The 25,738-nt window shown below is 40.6% G+C and overlaps 1 protein-coding gene across 5 annotated transcripts in view; it reads right to left on the reverse strand.

Annotated features, from left to right (window-relative positions):
- Positions 1 to 199: 199 nt before the first annotated feature.
- Positions 200 to 25,738, reverse strand: part of arhgef4 (Rho guanine nucleotide exchange factor (GEF) 4) — a 105,934-nt gene continuing 80,395 nt past the window's right edge. For 4 of the 5 annotated variants that reach the window (XM_066708982.1, XM_066708984.1, XM_066708983.1 and 1 more), the window contains 10 exons: positions 17,099 to 17,235; positions 11,058 to 11,237; positions 9,877 to 10,071; positions 9,217 to 9,396; positions 8,786 to 9,018; positions 8,502 to 8,631; positions 8,172 to 8,303; positions 7,809 to 8,052; positions 6,567 to 6,644; positions 200 to 5,049 (listed from right to left, as the gene is read on the reverse strand). In XM_066708982.1, the coding sequence (XP_066565079.1) occupies positions 4,892 to 5,049; positions 6,567 to 6,644; positions 7,809 to 8,052; positions 8,172 to 8,303; positions 8,502 to 8,631; positions 8,786 to 9,018; positions 9,217 to 9,396; positions 9,877 to 10,071; positions 11,058 to 11,237; positions 17,099 to 17,235 (1,667 nt within the window). In that variant the 3' untranslated portion in view covers positions 200 to 4,891. Of the gene's footprint in view, positions 5,050 to 6,566; positions 6,645 to 7,808; positions 8,053 to 8,171; positions 8,304 to 8,501; positions 8,632 to 8,785; positions 9,019 to 9,216; positions 9,397 to 9,876; positions 10,072 to 11,057; positions 11,238 to 13,784; positions 14,693 to 17,098; positions 17,236 to 25,738 lie in introns of those variants that run through there. The other variant, XM_066708986.1, reaches the window with a different exon arrangement.

Genomic DNA, 25,738 nt, shown 5'->3' on the forward strand with positions numbered 1-25,738 from the left:
CCTGCTATCCATCAATTCTTAAAGGTAATCCATGATCAATATATTACAACCGAACAAACACGATGGGCTGAATTCTTACATTCTTCAAAGGAAACTAGCACATGCACTATATAGCACTAATCTCTTTAATCATCTCAAACCACCAGATTGAGACTGGCACCTGACCAGTCTGCAGACTCATCAGAAAAGAGCTCAAAGACACATTTGAAATGTTTTTATTTCCCATGGTTTGAGTTGAATGCATATGTAAACAACCATACACATACAAAGATAATATACAAACACTTTTTTTTTTTCTTTGCCTTTTTTTTTTTAAACCAAACTATACTTACATTTCACAAGTGCCTAGTTCACTCTGAAATAGAAAACATTGCAGGAAGCGTAATCACTGACATTCTCCCACAGTCAGAACGAAACATCTTCAGAAAGTTTGTCAAAATATGTACATAAATATTGCATTTTCTGGACCTTAATGCTGTAAATACGTACTGGTAAGCAGACAGATTTGTACATCAAATATACCTTTGCAGATTAGTATTATTATTTTTTTTCTGTTTTGGAGCATTTGCACAATTTGCAATTGATTGCCAAATTGTTGTCTAGTCTTTCTCCTAAAATGTAAAAGGAATTAAACCAAATGTAGATCATTGAATTCTACCTGAAAGCTTTGCACCTGCATGTTCAGGAGAAATTTTAGCCCGGCAACTTCTCATACTAATCAATACCAAGGTAAGAGTACTTGTAACAGCACTTCGGCAGCCATGTTGTGTTACAATATGGATTTACTGTGAACAAAATGCTGTTTTTCATGCAATAAGGTACCATACATTTTGATTTAATTTAATCCAATGCAGAACTACTCGTATGAACAGGTACACTGATTTGTTGATTTATTTAATCTGCAACCCATTATTTCATTACCATGGACCAGCAAATGCAAACTAGACACTAGATTTATTCCCAATCCAATTAGCTTGAAAAAATGTTTTCAAGCATTCTGGCATGCATTCTTATGCTTGCTTCATAATAGGTTGACTGGATTTTTATTCAAAGAAAAAAACTGAAAATCATACATGGTTGGATTCAAAGCACCACCATCTTTAAATTGAGCAGTGCAGTGAATTTGCGCGTTGGCTTCCCGTTCAGAGCGTACCTGACAGGATATGTAGCAAACCTTCTGTTCTGAAAACTACATGCAGAATGTTAGAGGTCGTCTACAATGTACAATAATAAAGTTCTGCTATTTCCATTTTAGATACCAATTTACAATGGTAGTGAAAACAGGAACTTAAAAAAAAAAAAAAAGTCCCGAAACAAAGAAACCTAAAACATGCAGAGTGTTCAGTTAGTCCACTGCTGGAACTGCAGACTCAAGTTATAGATGTACAGTTATTTTCCACCAGGTGGCAGAATTATTATTTTTTTCCTCTTGCTTTCTAATGAAATGTTTAAAATTCTATTTAAAATAATAGAATACATTGGTGGTCTAATTGAGGAAATAGTAGGTTAAGTGCTTAAGGTGCAGTTTCCAATCGTACAAATATCAGTACAGGATCCCTTTTTATAAAATAAAGCTTTGGCTTTTTTTCCCTTTCCACTTTGTTTGACATGCAGGATAATATAGTGTTACAACAACCTCTTCAACACAGTTTATAAGGTGCGATGTCTCCCGCAGCTCCCCTACCTGGTTAGCGCCCTGTTTGTCTCTCCTCAGTGCTGCCAGTGATTAAGAGAACTGAATAAGCCTGCTCAGTGATTGCAATATTTGTTAGTAGATGCAAGCTTTGCAATTGATACAAATCAACTGGTTCAAACCTAAATAATAATGATTAAAACAAAAAGCAAATGACTGAAAGGTATTGAAAACAGAACCGTTTGGGAAGCAAACTAAGAAACTGCAAGCTATCCTCAAATCATTGTGCGTGAACTGTGAAATCTCGTCACATTACACTTCCAAATCCTGACAGCAATGAGTCAGTCGGGCAGAGAATAATGCGTAGCACCACTGTGTCGACTTAACAATTTTACACATTACAGGCTTGTCTGAAGCTGACAGAATCCCTTTAGGATACTGGTTGACCTCGCTCTAAACCATTCTCTCAGTTTCTCCCTGCTTTAATGATGTCAATGAAGAAGGACTTGCAGCTCTTTTGAGAAATGTATCCATCAGCATGCTGGACACATTTTAACAACAGCTTGCCAACAACTGCATCTGCTGCTGAAGTTACAGAACTCAAAGATTCAGTGCTTATGCATCCAACCTGATATTGTGGGACAAAAAAAGGTCAAATAAGGTCTGGGGTTTTAGAGGACCCCACTTCACAACACACTGTCAGTGTCCTGCAGGTTTACTTTTATCAAACCTGGGCTGTGGATTCATCCTGTCCTTTTTTGTTGTGTAGATTGTGTTTGTGTGTGTGTATGTGCATGTGTGCAGTATTAAAATAAAACAAAATATTTACCATGAGACAAATATGCAACATCAGTTGAAAAGCAGTGTTGTGGCAGCCATCACTGGCCCCTGGGATTCACCAGCCTACTGGTTTTAAAATCAGCAATGGGCTAAAGCACATTAGAACCAAATAGAATGAGAGAGACCCATGGGCAATGAACCACCAACACTGAGGTTGGCTTCTCTTGCCATTGAGGATAAATAGAGACTTTCTTGCTGCTGCTTTCTAATGTTTTAAAAACCTACGGATTTTATGTTTTTTAAACCTGTATCTTGCAGCTCATAAGAATTAACACTTTCCAGGTAAGCCAGTTGTTTTGTAAACACTTCTTTTATTGGCTTCACGAATCGCTTCTTTATAAAGAAAACGCAAAACTCCCCCATGCAACAGCCTTATTGCTTCAATAAATATCAAACGAGCAAGCAGGCAGCGGGACAAGCTTGGAACACGGAAGCTACAGCCGGGGCCCCATTTAGAGTTCATTTATATGGAGAAAAACCTCAGGCAGCTTAATTATGATTGTGATGAACTGTATATGAAATGTATAGTGTGCTCCTGATGGGAAGACTAGGTCATTTTAAAATGGAAATTGCTAAGTTTTGTGGGTGTGGTGGTTTTCTCAAAATGTCTCAAAACTTAAAGGTCTACAGCACAGGTTTCTTCCTTATCCTGTGACTCGGCACAACCAGTCAGTAAGAATGAGGAGCTCGGTGAAATTCTCAGACATGACTGTTTGGAATCCAGTCTGCATGATTACATTGATAAAAGGACTTTGAAAAGATGGGCTGATGATAAATGATCTGACTTAGTTTGGCCTGGTTTAAAAAAAAACAAAAAAACTTGGCATTTTATATTCATAAAAAAAATACATTTACTTCTGTATCTTTAAAATACAGTATAGGCACATTTTTCTTTTGCAACTATACATGCTTAAGCAATATTTCTTAGCCATAAAATATAAGTTTGGGATTTTTTAAAAATCTTTTCCTAATGGCATTTCCTTAAAAATATACAATATCTTGCCATTATTATTCATTTTTTTTCTATTAAATATTTGGTTATCTGCCAACTTTCCAAAAGAAATGTCTGAGATTTATTATCAAGTACCATCCTTTAATCAAGTCATTTCATTCCCTTGAAGTGCGTTCTGTACTATGTATTTTGGGCCTAATCAGGAATTAATGGCTTTGGAATCATGCTGAACCTTTTGAAATTTGATAAGAACAATTCTGGGAAACCTCAAAATGAATCAAAAACTAACAGCAACATTTTCTTAAATTAAGTATGGACTGCAGAATATTCAGAAAATGTTAGTAATGTCTTTTCCTACCAGCAAATAACTTTTTTTTATGATTACGTCAAAATTATATACAATGTAAAAATAAGGTTCCTCCTCAAGCTTATAATTACCGTGAAACAATGACTCAAACACATGCTTCTCTCTTTCCTGTGTCATTTTCAATCTATAATTCTGTGACTAACACTGGAATAGATTGTTAGCTAAATCTTTAACTATATGGTCAAATGCATGTGCAGAAATAATGAGAATGGTACCAAACAAACAAAAAGTCTCAACAGTTACTGAATGTTATTAGCAATTCATACAAATGTCTATAACATTTCTGAAAAGCATTTAATAAAAGATGCTAATAAAAATAAAAAGTAATAAATTAATGGTAACACATCAGTCCCTGTTTATAAACAGAAAAAATAAAACACTTTCAGCTTGAATGTTTGGGCACAAACCTGCAATAATGGTATAATGGACTTAAAAGTTAAACCTTGCACAGTGCTTCTGTGTTAGGTGAAACTCTTCTCTGAGACAGACACACATTTGCATAAAAGCACAGACCAAGTTTCCAGAATCTTGTGATAAAGACACTAAAGCAACAAAGACTAGATCGTAGCTGGCAAAATCTTGCTGCAAAAACAGAGTTGGAACCTTAACTTTTCTTCAGCTTTTATACACGTGAATCAAAACAAAACTAAAAAAAAGAAAAGAAATATCTGGCACTGAGAACAGTTGGCATCCATTGAAGAAAAGAAAAACAAGAAAAAAAAAAACAACAGTCCTTTTGTTCAGTCAAGGTCTTCCAAATAAATAGACATTGTACTTGAGTTACTAGGAGCAGTAGTAGTAGTATTAGTAGGTGCAGTTGTTGTACTCATAGCAGTAGTTGAAGTTGCAGTGCTAGTTGTAGCCGTTACGTAGACTTGCTCCCAAATATATAGACACAGTCCGGGAACATAGGTTCAAAGTCTGATTGTAACCAACCTATAAAGTGCTTTCTTGAAGAAAATCATAATTATTATTAACAACAACAATAATAATAACAATAACAAAAACTAAACAAAACAAAACAAAACAAAAACAAACCATAAAAAAAGTATTTTTTTTTTGTATTCTATTCAGGCACAAGCACAGAAAATCTTCCTCCTCACTTCTTAAAGGGCGTCAGTCTGCCGATATTCTGCCAGAAGTTGGATGTCTTGCGTTTAGGCTCTGCTAGCATGAAAACCTGCTGCTGAGGCAGGTTGGCTGGCAGCGTGGGGTGCTTCTGTCTCAGCAGGAAGTCGTAGTAAGGCCGGGTCACAGCTGGGCAGAGAGCAGAGCACAGAGAAAATCAGCACACGGCATGACTGTGCACAGTGAACATTGCACACAGTAACAGCCCCAGTGCGACTCATGTATCAACCTAGTGTTTCTTTACGAAAACAAATAAATAAATACATTAAAGGATATCAAACTAATCCCTGACAGGGGCTGAAACAAATGTTAGAAGCCAGAGGTAACCTATCTGATATGGACACCTAATGTATTCTTAATGCTGTAAGAAACACTGCAAACTAGACAGCACAGTACAGGTATACCCTGCTTTGCAGGAAGTGAAAGGAAGTAGAAATCTAAAATGAACCCAAAGAGCATCAGTCAGGATCTAGGAACTTTTAATTAAAATTAATATGTCAATTAATATGGTTAGTGTATTGGGTTTATTGTCATGATTTATATTATTGTCAATTTATCAAACCAATTTTCTGATTAACAACATATTTATATTAGTATTTAACACATTTTCATGTTCGTTTTTTGTGTTAATGAACTTATCCCTATTAATTCAACGTAATTAGCACAATTGTAGTTTAGAACAAATTGCTCAGGAACTGATCTCATGCAAAGTGAGGTACATCTGTATCATAAAAGCAGCACAAAGATGGGGTCAGATAATACGCTGTTAAAAATACTGAGGCTTTTGCTAAACAAATAACTATACATTTAATTTAACCTCACACACATCATGTGTAACAGTTCACTTCTAAGACTGAATGATGTGGGAAGTACCGTGTACTACTGCTGCTCACTGCACTACTTCAAAATGGAAAATAATAGCTGTGAAATACCATCATCTCAAAACATAATAAAAGGCAGGTAAAAGTCAAAATCCCCAAAACAATGGACCCAGGAGATGGACACAGCAAATGGGCAGTCAGTGGGGTTAACTGGGACACTCTCACACAGCAACGTTACCCAGATCTACTGGAAGAGGTCACGGCTTTGGGACGACACCCAGGACATGGCCCTGCGCAGGACCCCCGGGGAGACCCCCACCCCCCTCTGCAGCAACAGCCGTGTCTGGGTCATGCGAGGGGTCTCGGGGAGGGCGGCTGGGGTAGGGGGGGGCCTGGGTGGGGTGGTCACAGGATCCGAGAGGCAGAGGGAGGACTGGGAGAAAGGGGGAGGAGCAGGGGATGGGCTACTGCCCAGCAGCTGCTGAATGTCTGTGACATGCCGGAAGGAGAAACCAAAAACAGATGTATAGATGACAGAACCACAGACAGACAGACAGAGGGACGGACATGCAAGAAAGGATGAATGGAGGTGAATAAAAAGAGAATAAGAACATATGAACATGCATGAAAAGGAAGTATGCAGGTGTGGTTTGAGTGCAGGAATGTGTTTGGACTGATGTGCAGATGAGATACAGTGGGTTATGTTTCTGATACCCTCTCCAGCGAGAAGCTGACTTACTTCTGTATCCTTAGAGTGACAGTAAGATGAAAGTTGTACTCTCACAATATTTAAATTCATGATATATATGTCAAGTAGTCATGTACCTTTGGGCTTTCCTGCAGGGTGGCTCTTGCAGGCGTTTTGCATGGCCTGTTTCTTCTGGACCTCAGTGATCGCAAAACCTACCAAACACAAAACCGACCAATCGTTACCAAGCCTTAGCAAAGGTTACCATGGGCAGGGGCGGTGCAAGGGGGTAGGCATCCTAGGCAATTGCCTGGGGCCCCGGGCTGAGTGGGGCCCTCCAAATGGGAAACCCCCCCGCTCTCACGAGAGAAAACTCCCCCAATTTTCATTTCGAGGACTGTAATTTTTTCAGAATGATTCAGTACATGTCTAACAGTGTTGAAATTTAAGAATAAGTTCCATCGTCTTTATGTGTGTACTGTTTGATAATTGATAGGCTCCCAAAGGATTCTGTTAAAAAGCTCATGGTGATCAGACAATACTTCCTAAACAACAGCACAGAGAACTAGTGGAAAACGCCCCGAGAACAAGCAGGAACTAAAGACAGTTGCAGTACAGGCATGGCAGAGCATCACCAGGGAAGAAACCCAGCATCTGGTGATGTCTATGGGTTCCAGACTTCAGGCAGTCATTGACTGCAAAGGATCTGCAACCAAGTATTGAAACTCACAATTTAATTAATGATTATGTTAGTCTGTCCAAATACTTTTGAGACCCTAAAATTGGGGGGACCACATATATAAATGTAATTCCTACACCGTTCACCCTATTTGGATGTAACTACCCTCAAATTAAAGATGAAAGTCTACACTTAAAGCACATCTTGATTATTTCCTTTCAAATCCATCGTGGTGGCGTACAGAGCCAAATGATGACAATTGTGTCCTTGTCCAAATATTTATGGACCTAACTGTATCTGGATTATCATGTTATTGAGGGGGAATATTGTGAAGAAATATATTCTGATTATCTGAAGTCCAGCTATGAAATGGAAACACTGAGTTAATTTTAAATGAGAATAAGCTTTTGAAGTCAAATGCTAGATATAAGCTTTTTCTCTCGCAAATTACTTTGTTTAAAATAAAAAATTGATACAGGCTGTTTAATATGCCTTCTTTGTTTCTAGTTTAATTCCAGATCTAACCTTCTCATTAAAGGCTGATCCAGCAGAGTGAGCTAGAGACTAGAGAAAATAGAATTGGGCGAGGAGTGGATGTGCAGATTGGAAATTGGGTGTCAGCTTGTTCCTGTCAGTGTCAAGTCCAGAAAGGTCGGGGTTGGGAGACTGTGTGTGGAGCCGTTTTTTGCAGAGGCCTCACCTGTCTCACGGTCATGCTGCACCTGCCTCCTCTCGTCGGCGAAGGCGCGGAGCCACCGCTGCTTCTGCTCAGGCTTCTTGGCGCAGAGCAGGTGCACCTCGTCAGCCCCCGGCCCCCGCAGCTTCAGGCTGTTCTTCACGCTCACGTTGAAGTCCTTGTCCTTCCCGTCCTCCAAGTCCACCACCTCCATCTGGTCCATGTCCACCCGCCCCTTGTAGTACAGCATGTCCCGACGCAGCAGGTCCTGGGGATAGACAACAACCAGGCACACATGAGAACACAAAGTGCAAGAGTGTATAACATTCTCTTAACAGACCCTGATGAAGCTCTGGACAGAGGGGAATCAGCGTCAGGGCTCCTCACCTTCTTACAGTAGACCATTTGGTGGTCGAACAGAAAGAACATGCGCTGCTGACTCTTGGCCTGGGGCTGGGAGATTTTGGCCATTTCCCCAGAGAAGATGAGCTCTGAGCTCCTGCTGAGAACATCGTCACCCTGAGGAGAAAATGAGCTGGTTCAGATCGGGAACTGCACGGCACCCAAAGAGGTTTGCCCTTGCTTTTTTTCTTCTACAGGGAAGTGTTAATTCTATGTTTAGTATTACACATGCGTATATAGTTTTACCCACAGTGTTATGTGCAATGACACTGCTCTAGAGGCAGACTGTCGCATTCCCTAATTCACTGGCTTTACCTCCCAGTCCTCAATGGAGCTTTGCCACTGGGCAATCTTGTCGATGTTTTCAAGGCGTCGCTTCCTCTCGTTGATCAATCTGGCCACATTCTTCATTGCGTTTAAGGCAGCTTCCACATCTTTATAGTCTCTGCAGGACAGTAGAAACAGAAGAGTATTACTAATACTGTACCCCACGTCACTTGCTGAGCTTTTGAGGCAGGATTGAGACAGAAGGTTCAATTCCTGGCCCAACTGCACATGCTCCAGAGAGGCTGGGTGGAAGGAGCAGGCCTTGCACTCACCTGTGCTGGGGGTTGGTGTACTTGAGCAGTTCAGCCAGCTGCAGGGGATACTTGCAGATCTTCTGGACCGGGGTGAGCAGGAAGCCGTCCAAGGAGATATCGATCATCTTCTGAAGCAGGCGACAGGCCTCGAAGAAGAACACATACTTGTTGACCTTCATGAGCTTGGAGAGCTGCAGGCAGGCGCTGGGGTGGTTGTTGCAGTACTCCGAGTAGATCTGGAAATCCATTTGCTGCAAGATGTGAGAAGACTCCCCATTAGAGACCGGTCATGTTTGAATGTATGCCATATATTTTAAATAATAATCTATTAGTCATCTTGAACTGCTGTTATTATTATTGTTATTATTGTTATTATTATTATTATTATTATTATTATTATTATTATTATTATTAATCAATTATTAATATTCAGCCTCCATGTTCCTTACATGCTCTAAGAAGCAGGACCCAATTTCGCTGAGGTGTGGGTACTCCTTGTTGAACTTCTTCTCCAGGCCTTTGAGGAACTTTTTCTGGAACCTATAGATTTCGTCAATGTTACCGAAGATGGTACGTAACTGCTCATCCGTGAACATGTCCGTCCTCTTCCGGCACTGCTTGATGTAGCCCTGAGGGAAAAGAGGACAGCACTAATTAAACAGTTACTATTTGAGAAATTGCCATCTGTGCAATGAGTTTGGTATTAAGAAAGGATGCAAATTCACTCCTGTAGTGGTCAGATAAAGTGAATGCCCTAAATTGTTAGGTTTCAAATCTAATTGATTGTGAGACTGGCTGATTATGTTTATTAATTCTGGAAGTTGAAATTGACAGAATAGCACATAGGATATATTTGTTACCAGACGTGTATATTATGAAGGATTAAAATTGGGCCACTCTTTAATGTGCAAGTTTTGTAGATAAAGCACATTTAAATGGCTTTTAAGTGAGAATCTGTCCAGCTGTCCATTTCCCTTTGAGTACATGAAAGCTGTGGTGGAACAACCAACAGACAATTTGACCCTCAAAGATCAGACCTTGACAGAAATCCTCCCTTTCTGAGAGAAAACCAAAACAACAAACCAAGGTTGCAGGTGCTGGGTGCTCACCTCACAGATGTCTTTGAGGTGTTTGATGTAGTCCCTCTCGGTGCTCATGATCTCGTTGATGACATTAGTCCTCATCTGCTCCTTGCTGGGCAGGGCGGGTCCCAGCCTCCGGCCCATGCTAGCACTGTCCTCCTCATGCCCGTCCTCCAGCTTGGCTAGGTACTCCTCCATCGGCTCATCCTGATTCACACGCAGCTGTGCACACAACACACTGTCACTGCCGCTCTCACTGAGCTCAGCTCACCCCCTTAACAGACCCTCAATCACTACTTCCCACTGTAGGCAAACTGCCTACTACACTGAAAAATAAATCAGATTGGGAGTTTTGCCTGCAGGGGGAAACAATGTATTCTTCCTGTATTGTAACCTTGCTTTGCAATGGCAGCTTCTGAGATATACTTTACAGTAACCTCAATGACTATAGCTTTGAAATTATCCATTGATTTATTTTTAAATGTCTTATACAAATAACTTGCAATTTCTAATCTATTGTGTTTCATGCTTTTACTGTTTCCTACTCTTTGAGTTGGATCCCCCTGTGAAAAGACCTATAAAATAATGTACAGCTAGCATGGGTGCAGCCATGGTACTGCAAGTACATATGTGAACCTTTATAGCAAGAGTTTACATCAAAGTTATTTATTGTAGGCAGGTTTAAAATGCTTTTTAACAAATACTGATTCCGGTGACTCATTTTAGATCGGTTTGTTTAGTATGCCATTTAACTAAATCAGAGAAAGTTCACCAGCTACAGAGCTGAAAAGACAAATTATTACACTGGGCTGTTCTTCAGAATCAAATACTTGAGGATACAACTGGTTCTGATACTGCTCCCTACAGTGCAATCCAGCCAGACATCTTGTCATGTGACCCTTCTCAATACCGGCAGCAGCAGATTTTTTTTAAATTAAGTCTTATAAAATGTGGAGGGGGTGGTATTCATTTTATTGTTCTAGAATATTCTATTTTAATTAGCTCTGTAAATAACTTTAAAAGTACTCCTAATTAATATGTAATTATTATTACCAGTAATAGTATTCATAGTAGTAGTGAAACAGTACTAGTAGAATCATTATAAGTGAAAGCAGTAGTTGACTGTATTAGCAGTAGCTGTTGTATTTCATTAGCAGTGGTCAGCAGTGAATGTGTCGGTAGACCTGTAAGAGGAGGGTTTTTCTCACCCGAACAAAACTGGCTGGGAACCAGCCTTCGCTGTCCAGGATCCTGCCCCACCACCACTCCTTGTTTGTGGCATCCACAACTTCGATTACATCGCCCGCCTTGAAGCCCAGCTCCTGGTCGTCCATGGTGACATGGTCCCAAAGGGCTTCTGCATACACCACGCTGCCATCACTGATCAGCTGTATAGGAGGACAAGAAAGCAGGGTTACAGACTATCTGCACCAATGGGCTAGTTTGGTTTCTCAGTAACTTAATGATTCAAATCATTTTGCAAGATGTTTTTTGAAGGACTCTAGACAATCCCAGCCCCAGTCACCTGGACTCTGTAATAAGTGCCTCCTATTTGCAGTCCTGACCCGAACAGCACGTTATTACCAGGAAACATGAGTGAAAAATGGTTTGGGTTCAAAGAAAGAACATGGAACATGTCTAAGGTCGTTTTCAAGGGACAGGGTAAGGCTCCTCATAAACCATCACAGAGACTTGTCGTGCTCAAAAAAGCATCCCCCAAACCAGTGGCTGTGTCCTGCAGCATTGCTAACATGCTTCATGAACTTCTGAATCAGTACCTGCATGATGCCTAGAGCCAAGCTACCCCATGCAGATGCATCTGTGTCTCTTCAGCTTTGTGCTTGGTGTTTTACTGCAGTGCTATCTCTGTGCTCATTTTAATGCAGCAGAATTTCTGAAACAGAATATTCCTCGGCCATTGTGCACCATCCTTACCTAAGTCAACATGTTTTATATATAATTTTCTGTATCCTGATACTATTCAGTTTTAACTGTAATGGGGCACACAGTTGGGGCACACACGGTGCCCCTGCTGTAATCACCATTTACCGGCTTGTTTTTGGCTAGTTAACCCATTCAGGGTTTGCAGGGTTTCGCTTTGGTAATCTCCAGAAATGTTTCTTTACATCATGTGCCATAAATCTTACAACAGCAAATCATCAGCAGTGTTGAGCAGGTACTGCTGTCTGTGCCTCTTACTGCAAACGTTATATGTGCCAAATTCTAAAATATATGAATATTTGATGATACACTGAAATACAAATTTCACATGCACAGTAACACACACATGCACGCAAACACAGTATATTAAGCATGAAAATGAATGCACTGTTTCCATCCAGTTACATGTAGATTTGTTTCTCTATTTTCGCATTTGCAGTGGTTTCTTTATTACTTGCCTCCTCCTAAGCCCATCTAAAGACCAGGCACCAAGAGCCAATCCACAAGCACAACACAGCCAGCCCCAGGCACAAACACACAACACAGAGCTCTGACTCACGATCAATTACCACACACCGCTCTGCTCCTCAGTGGGGCTTAAAGACCTGGCTGCCTGACCCCTGAACACAGCATACGGCTGAGTGAGGCCAGCACCTGCATTGCTTGCGCCCTTCAGACCTGCATTCCTGCAGACTGCACACGGAAATTACCTCTGCTCAGTCTGACAGAGCACAGCATCAAAACCACAGAGACAACGACTAAAGCCTGTTGCTAAGCTACACACCCACAGAACCTACACTCTCCTCCACCTCCTCTTAGGAGACAAGTATCATTATGTAACTATCAAAACATATATCAGTTTTAGGCATACAGTGTTAAAAACAACAAGAACAACCAAAAAATAAATCATCAATAAATTTAGGCTGTTCCCAAAAGCCTTCTTAAGAATTATCAATAAGATAATGATAGAATCATTATAAGCAAGCTTCACATTGTATTTCGTGCGCTTGCCATATATTTGCAGTCTAATCATTTTAAATAAATAAATAAGGAAAAATAATGTATAGTTAAAAAAAAGCTTTAAAAATCTGCCGCAAACCCGAGGTCAGAGTCAATCTCATTCAGGATCAAAGGCCTGGTACGCTCAGTGCTTATGAGAGCTGGGTTTTCCACTTGATTATTTCATGCCTACAGGGCAGAGTACATGGATTCAGTCACATACTGTCCCTCACATGCTGCCTTTGCTAAATCACATGCAACAGTGGAATGCCCTGTGGTGATACACAAACCCTGCCCTCCACCCAACAGAGCCACACGGGCACATGTGAGGTCCTGTGCCCTCCATGACCACAATCGGCACGATTCAGCCACCCCACTGATGCTGCTGAACTCCTAACCCAGAGCTACACAGCTGACAAATGTAAGCAGTGGGCCCTGGGCTGCATGAGCACAACTGGCAAAATAAATGAAAAACGCATACTTTTTATAAAAACATACTTATAAATACATACACACATCTAGAATAGCAGTCTTGATTAAACCTGGTAGAATTGTGTCCTGTCTATTCCGATTCATCAAGCATACATTTATTTATCTACTACATTGTTGCGAATTACAGCCCCCCCCTCATCCGCATCCTATTACTCCCCTTCGGGTAAAAGTTGTGACCAAAGCACACAGATAGCTCACCTCCTCCCTTTCCCTGCCTCCGACACATGCACACAAGTTTGAATGCTTCCAGAAAGTTCTACAGTCATCCAGAATTCTGTACAAACAGCAAAACCTGAAGCAACACCATAACGGCGCACGCTGTAGGGGTGGACATGAATGAAAACGGTGCTTTTGTAAAGCACCCCCCCCCACACACCACCAAACCTGCTGATTTAGTCCTTCACTCCAGTCAGATTCTTATTCTTAATTTAGCAGTCAGTCGCCCTATGCAAAAGTAGCACTTCCTACCCGCCCGCCCGCCCAGCCACAGCTGTTCACTTTACCTGCGCTCTGCGTCTCAGATCCTGGAAGCCCATCCATGCAAACACAGACAGACAAAGAGCAGTCCCCCTTCTTTTTCCTCTCTCGCTCTCTCTGTGTCTCTCTTTCTCTCTCTTTGTTTCTCTCTCACTCTCAGTCACTGGGGCTCTACTGAAAGGCCAGCAGGAACATCAGGACCACGTTGATGATGACCAGCAGCATCATGATGACAAAGACCACCACCTTCTGCGTCTCGGGGTTGAGGTTGCAGCGTAGGAAGGTGTTGAACAGGCCCAGCCTCTGCCGGGCTCTGTGGGTGCTGCGAGCCATGCTTGCCTGCCTGCCTGCCTGCTTGCCTGCTTTCCTGCGCCGGAGCCCCGCAGGCTGGGAGCTGTTCCTCAACGCTGCTCGCCTCTGTCCGACACACACCACGCTCCCAGAGGTGGGGGAGGGGGAGGGGGAGCTCCACGTCCAGTCGCTCTCTTTCTCCCTCTCCCTCTCCCTCTCTCTCTCTCTCTCTCTCTCTCTCTCTCTGTCTTTCTTATTCGTACTGTCAGGAGACAAGGTCTATCTGACGCGGCATCTTGCTTAATTAGTGCCCCCTTATTCTTGTTCTCATTCTCTCTCTCTCTTTCTGCTGCCTAAGCCCCTTATACACAAGATCCAGCTAATTCTATTGGATCTGATTGACTTACATGGCAGTTCTTTTCTCCCCCCTCTTCTTCCTTTTACGCAAAAACTAAAGGAAAAAAATGGTGGCAGGGTTTTGCTTAAGCTGCACTGGCAGAACCATTCATCTAACTCCCAGCATTGCTTTCTGTTTTTTTTTCCTTTTTTTTTTTTTAATCATCAGGAACCAATCATCTGGCAGTGTTCAGCACCGTATCCTGGAAACCAGAGTCGCCAGACAGGCCTTAGCAACACGAAAGAGAGCAGAGGGGGAGGCAGCAGGAGGAGATGCAGTACAATAGATCTTAAAAGCTCTCTGCCTGCCATAGCGCTAGCTATTTATTACTGATGTCAGCTGAATGTTGGCGGCCCCTGTGCGCTTTTGTGGTTATTCTTCCCATCGTGTAATACAAAAAAAAAGAGGATATCTTCCCTGGATTATTATTTGCCAGTTTTGTCCGTGGAACTGTGGAACTAGCACACAACAATCTCCCAAATTCCTTGGTCTAGAAGCTAACAATCTGCATTAGGACCTTGCTAATGGGATTAACAGATATCTCTGCCTTACTGTCACATTACAATCTGCTGGTGCTTGATACATACACATACAACTGTTTATTCCTTCTGAAAGGCTAATCACCACTTACAACAACACAGGTATGGCTTGTTGAACACTATTAGTGCTTCATTAGATGCCATTAATACTTTTCATTAAAACAACCTGCAGCCTAAAATTCTCCGCTTTATTAAGCCATTGCTGGTTAAAAGAAGAGGGATACATTCCTGATAACGCAAACCAGTCTAATTTAGTTTCCTACGCAGGCTGGTCCAGATTTCACCTTGACCAATCTCCTCACAGCTCAGGCATCGGGCTTTCTGAGGGTCCTGATCATTTCACCCCCAGGTGGCTTTGCACGAGCTCACAGTCTAATTCCTTCTGACATCATGAAAAGGGGGAAGCTCTGCTTTCAGCCAATGTCAGCTCAGTAGTTTAAGTACATCCACTAGCAGCCCAAACAAAGCAGCTTCAATACAGTACGATACGATACAACTGGTTCAGCAAATTCAAGGAAATGTATCGGGGGACTTTCATTTTATTTTATTTTTACAGCAGCATATGAATCTCCTCCCCCATATATTGAACGTGTGTAGTATACTGATAAGCTCTTCCCTTGTAAAATGTGATCATATGTGAGCCCTCAGTAAAACATTTTTTTACCAATCACACAATTTTGGTGGAATGCTTTTATAGGTTGTAATTAAAACAATCAGCAATGGTTTGCAAATCGTGACTTTTATAATTGTTAGGCTACTGCAATGGAGATTAATTATCAATTTTAATTAATGACTTCTAAGCTATATATATTTCCTTTTATATATATGTGTGTGTGTGTGTGTGTGTGTGTGTGTGTGTATGGTGCATGCATGCATGCGTGCATGTTCATCCAATTAATTTCCTCTGATAATCCCAAAATGTATAAAAATATTAAATGACAAAGATTGCAGGGAATTAAAAATGTCCTTCCACAAAACCCAGTTTCTTACTGGGAGACACTGACAAACTCACTGCTGGCCATAGCAATAACCATTAGCCCCTGTATGAGTTAAATCCAAAGGGTTATTGTTTTTTTCTCCTGAGTGGAGGTGGCAGGGGGTGTGAGCAATCTCCATCACCCCCTTTCCACTTTACTGTTCCCCTGAGACACAGTCTGTAATGAAACTGTTCAGTCCTTCAACACACTACATAGAAAATAATCAACTGGCAGTTAGACCAGTCCGATCAACAGCAGCAGTGAAAAAATATCACCCCCCCGAAGAAAAACTCATTCAGAGAGTGGGAGGCTGGTTGGGATTGTAGATATCTATCAGCACTGTACTACTCACTGCTGTGTGTGTATGCCAGTGTGTGTATCTGCTTTTTTGTCGTTGCTCTTTCTGCAGTTAACTGGAAGAGATAGAAGATTCTGAATCCTATCTACTACTTTTATATTATCTACATTTTACGTTTTTGCATTTTATTTTAAAGACCCAAGGAGAAGATACTTTGTATTGTATTTCAAACTTTTTTGGGGTCTTTATTTCTTTATTTTCAAATTCTCAACAACTGATAAACTCAGTCAGCTATTTAGTGAAAGAGGACAAGGGGAATGGGTCCCTTTCCATTTCTGATATACAGTATATATATTTTTTATACACTTTAATATAGCCAAAAATCACCCAAGCTGTCCTTCAGGTTACATGTCTAAAATGTGCAAATGAAAGGCAAGGAAAAGGTCTGTATTTAAATTAGCCAAGTCTTGTCAAGTCCTTCTTCTCCTGCTGGTCATTAGATGATGTCTGACATAGCAACTCATGTGACAGGTCCTGAAGAACACTGTATAGAAACCAGTAAAGATGCACAGAGCCACATAATGCTAGATGTCAGTAGATGTTTCATTGTGTTAAACATATCGTTGTAACTTTACCTCAAGGCATACTTGACCATCTACGGATTGAACACTGCTTTAAACCAGACATATAACAAATTCTTTTATTAATTGATTTTAAATTATTCATAATTGAGCCAGATGGATAAAGGGAATGGCTGTCCGACTATGGCACAAATCTGAGGCAATCGTGAAATGAATATGAGTGAAAATGTGATGAGGTGAAGTGGTGTCCTGAATACCTCGTTTATGGCCAGCTGCTCCCCTCCTCCGCCGGAGTGCCCGAAACGGTGACTGGAGCTTCGGAAGTCCTCATACAGGTCCTCCTCGCTGCCCCCGTCTTCTCCCAGCACCGTCTTATCGCAGTCAGGGATCACAGCTGGAGTTCAGAGCAGAGAAACTGAGGTCAGTCTCACAAACAACCGGGTCCTAGGAGAGCAACCCTAACAGCACCTAGCTTAATATGTAATTATCAGATCTATGCTGGTTTTAAATGGCTTTCCAACCCCCCACCTGTAATTACAATCCTCACATGTTGCAGGACCTTAATCAGCTATAGAAATTATTTTATGTGGTCGTCCAGTTTTGACTAATACAAGAAAAGAGCCTTGGTAAATATGGTTTACCAGATTCTCTTTACTGGAAAACGGCACAGCTTCTGCGTTACTCTCATCAATGACTCAAAACAATGGGCGAGGAGGGGTCATACACTTAATATTAACACTGGTTCTGCAAGGAATTGTAAAAAGTACAATTTCCTTCAGATGGAAAATGCAGTTGATGAGGACTATATAGGAGTACATCCGGAGTTATTTTGTTAACTGTAAAGGGCAGGTAAAGACCGCCCATGGCCAGGTGACACTTAGTCTGAACTGCACTCTGTCACCACTTGGCCTCAGCTCCCCAGGCAATATTTCCATTAAAAGCTTTTTGGATAGGTTTCCTATTTTTGGCATAAAGCTCCCAGCTATTTGCTATTCTGATGGAGATGCAGCAATTTCACAAACATTTTAATATAATAGTGTCCAGAAACCACAGTGTCTAGTGTAATTGTGTCTATTTTCTATATTCAACTATTAACCCTGTCATTCTCAAGGGGAGTCAGTGAAACACCATGGAGACCCATTCATATTTCTCATCACATTACAACATTCAACCTCCAATAGCCAAGAAACAGATTGACTATTTTGAAAACAGCGCTTGAACATTTTCATGGAGAAGTTTCTAGCTCTTGCTTCTAGATTTCACATTAGAGGCTGGCATTAACTGTTGCTCTGAGTTGGCAGGAAGCATCTGCCGACCTGAAAAGGGAGCAGGGGATGATATTGCAGGTCTTGGGGGTATATCATTGTTGCACTGGAAGCTGAGATATTTGTATGTCATTGCAGTGTACTGAATACACATATGTTTCAAAGGTGATCAGGATGTGAGCATAGCAAAACATGATGATATATGCTGCTATATTTGATCAGAACCTAGTTATTTGCTCTTTAATGCAGTCTATAGATGAAGTTTAGCTCTGTATGTACTTTGCACAGACATAAATAGATACTGGTTCAGTACAACACATTCACTGTCACTGGAACAAGAGCAAACCTTTTCACATACACATACAAACTGAAAAACTACAACAATAAAGACTACATATGCTCACAGGCTTTCCTAATTTGTGATGTTCTACACCATGCAAACAGCTGTTGGAACAGCTGGGTAACTATAGTGACAAATGACTGCAGATACAAAGAACAAAAAGCACAAAAAAGAAGACAGCATCATACTCCCACTGGCAGCATGGGGAAATTGATTCTATAAATCTATTATATTTATGCATTGTGCCTCAAGCAGCTAAACACATCACATTTGTTTTTGAAGTCAATTTTCTATTTCAGACACACGAGGCGTTCTGGAGGAAACTGCAAAGAAGAAATGAACTTTCATCAGAAAATTCCCTTCAATGTTAAAAGCACAATTGAAGTCTCATAGAAATGGATCCAGATATGCTTAAGCAACTGCAGTTGTTTCAAAGTAGTGATCCAAATACTGATTCTAAGAAAATGTAAAATTCCATGTGAAATGTGAAATGAGTGTAAGTTACAATGATGTTTTACATTCATATATTTTACAGACATCTGCACTTTTATAAAAAGTTAGGCACTGCTGTGACTCTAGAAATATGTATAATGGTTTGAATTATAAAAAAGGAATAAAATAATAAATATATAAAACTAACAAAGTCTCAGTAGAGAACAGTGTGATCAAATTCTGTGTTTGTATGCTGCTATATAGATTTACAATTAAACTCAGTACAGGCCGGCTTTCTCTTACTGGAAACATGGCAGGCAGTATGAAAAAAATAATCTTCAAAATTCAGTGCGTTTAGGGATGATTTCATTATGGTTTTGGTTCCAGACTTTGAGTAATTAGCTTTTTCTTAAGGCAATGTTCCAGCTCAGAGTTACTGTAACACTGTGTGCAGTCACAACTGGCTCCAGCCCAGTTAATGACTGCTCCTTATTTATTAGTGTGCAACTGAACACAATGGTAAAAAGTGTCTTACTTTCTAGAGCATTTGCTCTACCTGCCTCATTTATAATTAATGTAAAAGGACTGGCAGTTATTAATGCCTTTTGTAAGCAATTGTTTATCTTTGCATTTGGGAGCCATTAAAAAAAAACAAGTTCATAATAACAAAACTGGTACTGTAACCAAGTGGCAAGGATATAAACATCTGTAGGGCTGGACGATATGGCCAAAATACAGTATCGCGGTTTTTTTACGGTATGACAATATTTTTTAATGACCATTTTATACTGTTTATACTATAAAGCAAAAATAATAGGACACAACTAATAATGAATTACATTTCCCTGTTCTGTGTCAGTTGTCTTGAAACCAAATCATGTCCACACTATCAATGACGCACCTTTCTTCAGGACAGATTCACTGGGGTCACCCACACTACTCTCGTCCATCTAGTCTTCATTCATTGCGCATTTATCACGTTTGTTTGTTTATGTCAAGAAGCAATACACATGGAGTTTATTCTAGATATTTGGCTGAGGCACATTCGCTCCAAACCAAGGGTCCAGCGCAGACATTCAGAGATGCGTGTTCTTGGAGTGTTTCTGCGTGACGCCACTATGCCCCACCCACAAATCTGCGCAGAATCGCAAATGCAATTCGAGATATCTGCAACTCTATTTAAGATATCTTGAATTGTATTTTGAGATCTCTCTAAATGACTATTTGGCTTGCCATAGAGCTGTGGCTGTGAGACAAAATATTATGCAGAAATGAAGAAGGACGTGTTAAGCTGAATGAAAACTACTACTGCCCCCATTGTTAGCGGAGGCGAATGTCAACTTTCATTACACAATGAAGCTATGAACAGCACTGTCAAAACCATAGATTTTGAATTCTAGATCGACCCTCTAGCATTGTTAATGCTTTATTAATTACATACATTATTTAAAAAAATATAATGTAAAAGATGCACAATACATAACTTGTTACTTAAATGATTGGCAATTCTATTTTTTGTTTTAATGAAAACTAAAATAATATAAAAATAATAACAAATTAAGTCATCCAATTACATAGATTTCTGCAGGGTTTGTGAAGAAAGGTGGTCGCGTTCTTGTAGCGAAGATTTGCGCAGTTCTGCAGGATCCACCGATCCCATTGGTGGAGCCGTGCAGATCTCCGGAAATTTGAACACGAACACTTTCGGCGTTCTTTGATCAGATGCGTCTCATGTCAGACCGCAGTCTCAATCAGCCGGCGCAGCAAGTTGTGCGGTACGCGAACACGATCCAGCTTATTGGTAGCTGAATGCTATGACTCATGGGTCATGGAGCACATAAAACCACAATTCTAACTCTGCACCATGTTCCTAAGTTAAATCAACTGGGCTACTGTGCCAGGTGGCTCTTGCTTTAATTGGCAGTGAATGCTTTTGTAGTTTTATCATACATTACCCATGACATTGAGAGATTTCTTTAAAAAATCTATCATGCAACAGTGTAATCCCTTCACAAGCCACTGATTATGTTACTCTTAGTGCTTAATACTAGCTTTGCATTTGTTGCTGGTGACACAGATAGACGTCACTGACCACACCCCCTTAAGATAAGGCAATTCTACTTACAACCAAGTCTGCCTTTTGTTTTCACTTGTATATTTCTTCCTGAACGATTAGGGGGACTTAAAAAGCTCAGAGAAAGGAAACACAGATATCCTTAAGATATTTACTAATCAGTCACTTCTTGGAAATGATCTTAATGGATTATCCTGAAGATACATTCTTTATAAAGTAAAAAAGAAACACAAACCAGGATGGTGCTGAGGGTTAACTGGCAATTTGAGATTATTGTCTTTACTTTTTGGAAACCTAAACTCACATTTTGATCACCATCTTCATTCCTTATTATTAGACCAAAAAACGAAAACAAAATTAAACAAACAAAACTGATTTCTATTTCTTTCACTGAATGTTTTAAATCTGCTGCTCACCTTCTGTCCATTAAAAGAATGGCCTCAATTCAGACTGACTAGCCCTAATCAAACCAACACTGCTCATCCATGCATCTGACAAAATGACAGAAACCTAACAGCAGGTGTCAGCAAAGAGAAACAAGATGATTCCTTTAAAATCACACCCTTCTTCTAATGCAGATTGTTTTCAGTGAGACAGCGGCAAAGCATACAAGTTTAAAAGGCTGACTCGTCACCTAGACTTATGTTAATGTAAGACACAGTAATGACTCAGAACGTCTTGTTATTCACAAACCCTGAAGTACATAAATAACTGCAGGACATCATTCAAGCTTTATTTTTTTCCTTCAGTGCCAACATTTAGCTCCATGCTGTCTTTCTCCAAGTAGAAACCAGATAAGTTTCTAAAGACATATCAGTGAAAAACCCAGAAATGGGCTGTGCAGATGGTAGTAGAGGGTACAATCCCAATCTGTCTGTCTCAGTCTGCCCCTGAATGGGTAGGTTGGGGAAGAATGGCTTTACAGTGCTGTCTGTGTGCCAGCTGTCTTTACTGCCCTGCATGTATGTTATTCACTCTCTAATGTGGAAGGAGAGCCAGCTGAACAGTCACTATTAACAGGCAATTAACCCGAGTCACCCTGAGATAAATATTTAATCCTCACTTTTGCAGACCCAGAGACCTCAGTGATAGTCAGCAGACCAAACAAGTGCCCAGAGCAATGTTTTGTTTTATTTTATTTTTATTTTCCTCAGCACATGATCAATAAATATTACTTATATGTTTGTTTCATTTCAGATGTTGATACTGAATAAGTCTGAAGCAGGTTTACAAAAGAAGAGTCTCTAATAAGCATCCCTCCATCCTGTCTCAGCAGAGAGCACAACTGGGGAACTGCACCGCTTCAGTGATGTGGACAAAGGTTTGCAGAGGGAAGAGTAACTTGGGAAGTAAAACCAAGTTTCTGTCCACATTACACATTCTGAAGACTGCACTGTGGTTTTCATAAGCAGGGGAGTGTAAAATGTAAAAAAAAACACCCACTTCGACCAAGGCTTCACTAAATGGATCCTAATCTGGGGATTTCCTTGTCATTAAAAAACAAAACAAAAAAAACAGGTGATGAAAGACTCATTAAACTGGTGAATTATCTGCATGATCCAGCTAGCAATGGGCTAAGTAGAGGAAAACCAAGTAGAGAAAAGCAAGCTTTTCATTGTAGTGAACGGTGGGGGGGAAATACAATAAATTACATGCACATCTGCACAAATCCTCTTTGTTACTTACAACAGACAAGTAAAACAATCTCAGATACATGGGGGCTGGCATTATAATCCTACCCATTGTTGGTGAGCTGTTCTGGGCAGATTAGAGATTGATTGTTCACAGCACTCGATATCGGCTCGTGTTTCGGAAAGGATGTGAGCGTGCTGGTTATACTTTTGTACTGCGGCTCAGGAAAGCGGAGCTGCACATGCCACCCAGGGGCTGGTGGGCAGACCGGGGGCTCTCACTGCCTGACCTGGCCCACTTGGCTCTGACCCTGCTCTGATTTCCCACTGCAAGTGCATTTCGGGCCTTGGTGACACAGCGACACAGTTGAAAGTAGTCTTCATGCGCTGGCCCTGGGGCTTAGAACAGCACATGGGAGACATTAGTGATGATACTGGGGACAAGGGGACAGGCCAGGATACAATGCAGCTCATGCTGAAATACATTCTTGCTGAAATACAACCTGAGAAAAAAATCTGCAGCCATTTTGGAAAGATGATCTGACGGGCTTTTTTTAGAAACATAGACAGCAAAAGGGTTTTATTTAGACAAATAAAGATATGTTTGGTTTGATAGAATGTTTCTGAGTTGCACTGTTTGACAGAAATATCCTGCACACTACACTTTTATTAAGTTGTAATAAACTATAAACATCCCCATAAAAAGAAACTTAATCTTATGGGCAGAAAGCCAGCAAATCCCAAGTACCACCACAAATATTCTAGAACTGGCGACTTCAAGTCTATTCTAAAAAGAATAATAAAACATTGTTTTAGACTTTTTTTAAGGAAGTGAATTTAAAATATATAGGAATTTCAATGGAAAACACTTTTAAATAGTATAAATATATATAAACAGTTATGTGGAAACTAAACACCACTCTCAAAGACCAGCCTCCAATTTAAGATACATTTGTGGTTAGTCCAGAGAAATGTCTACAGAGATACTTGCACATGGGCAATGCCTGAAATGAAGACTCAGCTCATTGTGTTGACCCCACAGGCATTCCCAGCGAAAAATTAATATTTCCTGTTGGGTGAATTTAGCTGGCAACTACTGCTGGGTGTAATAGAGCAGAAGAGGGCACTCCGTGAGCTAGCTCCCTCTCTTCAACCATCACTGTCTTGGTTTCTCCCTCTCTTTCTCCATCTCTGTGACTCTCTCTTGGCAAGGCTCTCCACTCAATACCAGCCGCACGTACTTTGCACAGTGGGCAGAGTCTGTGCACTGAATTTGTTCCTGTGTCTCTACATCTCAGAAACTCTGCTGCAGGCTGACCTCCCTCCCACACCCTCATGGCTATAAACAACATTTCAACTCAGCTCAGACCACAAGCCCCAGTAATGGTGCCAAGAGATTCCAGCTGCTACAGAGACAATTAAGGAACACATATGATGTACAGGGACAGTAAGGGAAGAGAGAAAACAACACGTCAACCGTAGTTAAGCAATTGCTGTAAAATAGTATTAATTATAGCTGTGTTTGCACAACTGAAAAAAATCACATTTAAACTATGGAAAAACATTGCATTTAAGGTTCCCTGGATTGAAACAACAGGGCAATCCTATTGTGCTGTCAGATCAAACTGCTCTCTTTGCACACCAGATTTGCCTGATCAACACAACCCGAAGACAGGTCATCTGACCAGTTTGAATGCTTGACTAAGCCAAGAGGGCTCAGTAAGCCATCACTGTACCTTGCTTATTTTACACACTATGAGCCCACCCACCCTTGGTACTGTTGAGCATGCCAGTGTTAACAATGGCTGTAGACTAGTTCCAAAAACTAATTTTCCTCAGAGAGAATGCACATGTCTCGCTGTAAAACCCTATACCACTGAAATCAACACTGGCCATGTCCTTCCATTTTCCTAACTGATGGATTTCCAAGCCAATTTAATACAGATGCTGCTTCTTTGTGTCTGTGCTCCTTTTAACAATACTCTCAGAGAGTGAAAGGGCAAACATTGCTCTGAATCAATGCCAGCAAATATTTTAAAGTAGAGGAACAGTTAACTACAGTTGGGCTTTTGCTGCCAGTGCACCTGTCACATGGGCACTTTGGCATTACTTGTTACAATTAAGTACTGCTGTCCTGCCAAATCTACTTATTTGGCAGTTCCTATAAACACTTGTGACATCTCTTGGGATTTACTTACATGGAAAACATTACTTCTGCACCATAAAGATGCTACCTTACTATCCTTACTTCCTGAACCAAGCCAACCTTGCTGCATAGCTGCTGTACCATTCAATCTGCTCACTGAAGACATTCCATACTTTGAAAGGTGTACACTTTTAAATGGCTAGTGCTCATAGTTCTGTGTGCAGTTTTTTTTTTTTCGTCCTTCACCATTATTGAAACTGATGGAATGAAGTCATGCACTGTTTGTCCAAAAGCAAAAGGCAAAACCGCTGCCTTGGAAAGATGACAGTGTGAGTCACTGGGGCTGTCACCTGTCAGCTCCTAGATCATCAGCGCACAACCTCACTAGAGAAACCTACTTTTGAAGGGGCCATGACAGTCATACTTGCAAGAGTTATTTTTTTATCTGATTCTTAACTCTTTATTGTCTGGCATTTTCTAAGAAACAGACAAATGTAGAATGTCTCCTAAAAAGAAAGATTCAACTTTGGGTTTCAAATGATGGTTTTCTCTTGCCAAGTTCTGGATTCTGATACTACTGTACATGTTTGCAAATGCCACTGTTTTGGTTATTTTTATACTCTAGTCATTAAATAGCAGAACAAAATTTTATCAGTTAAAGAAATGGATGTAAGAAATTATTCTCACACCATCTGAAATCATTTCTCCATGAGCTCTACCCAGGAAACAATGGGTTGATTGGCACTGATGAGAGAAAGGGACAGAGAGCACTTTGTTGGAGTTTCATCTTGCCCATGAAGAGGAAAAAGTGTGTGCATTTTAAAATTTGTCAGAAGAAGCTTCCAACCCCCCCACCATTGGGTAATTGGTCTTTATATCCACTCATCCTTGCAATCGTAGACATGAGATCAACTGCTTAGGGGGACCAAATACACCATTCAAATGGTGTGAAAATGTTCAATTGTCATCTGTCAAAGCATGATCATGACCACAGCGAAATTGTATGCAC

Source organism: Amia ocellicauda, chromosome 7 (assembly GCF_036373705.1).
Source record: "Amia ocellicauda isolate fAmiCal2 chromosome 7, fAmiCal2.hap1, whole genome shotgun sequence".
NCBI lineage: Eukaryota > Metazoa > Chordata > Actinopteri > Amiiformes > Amiidae > Amia > Amia ocellicauda.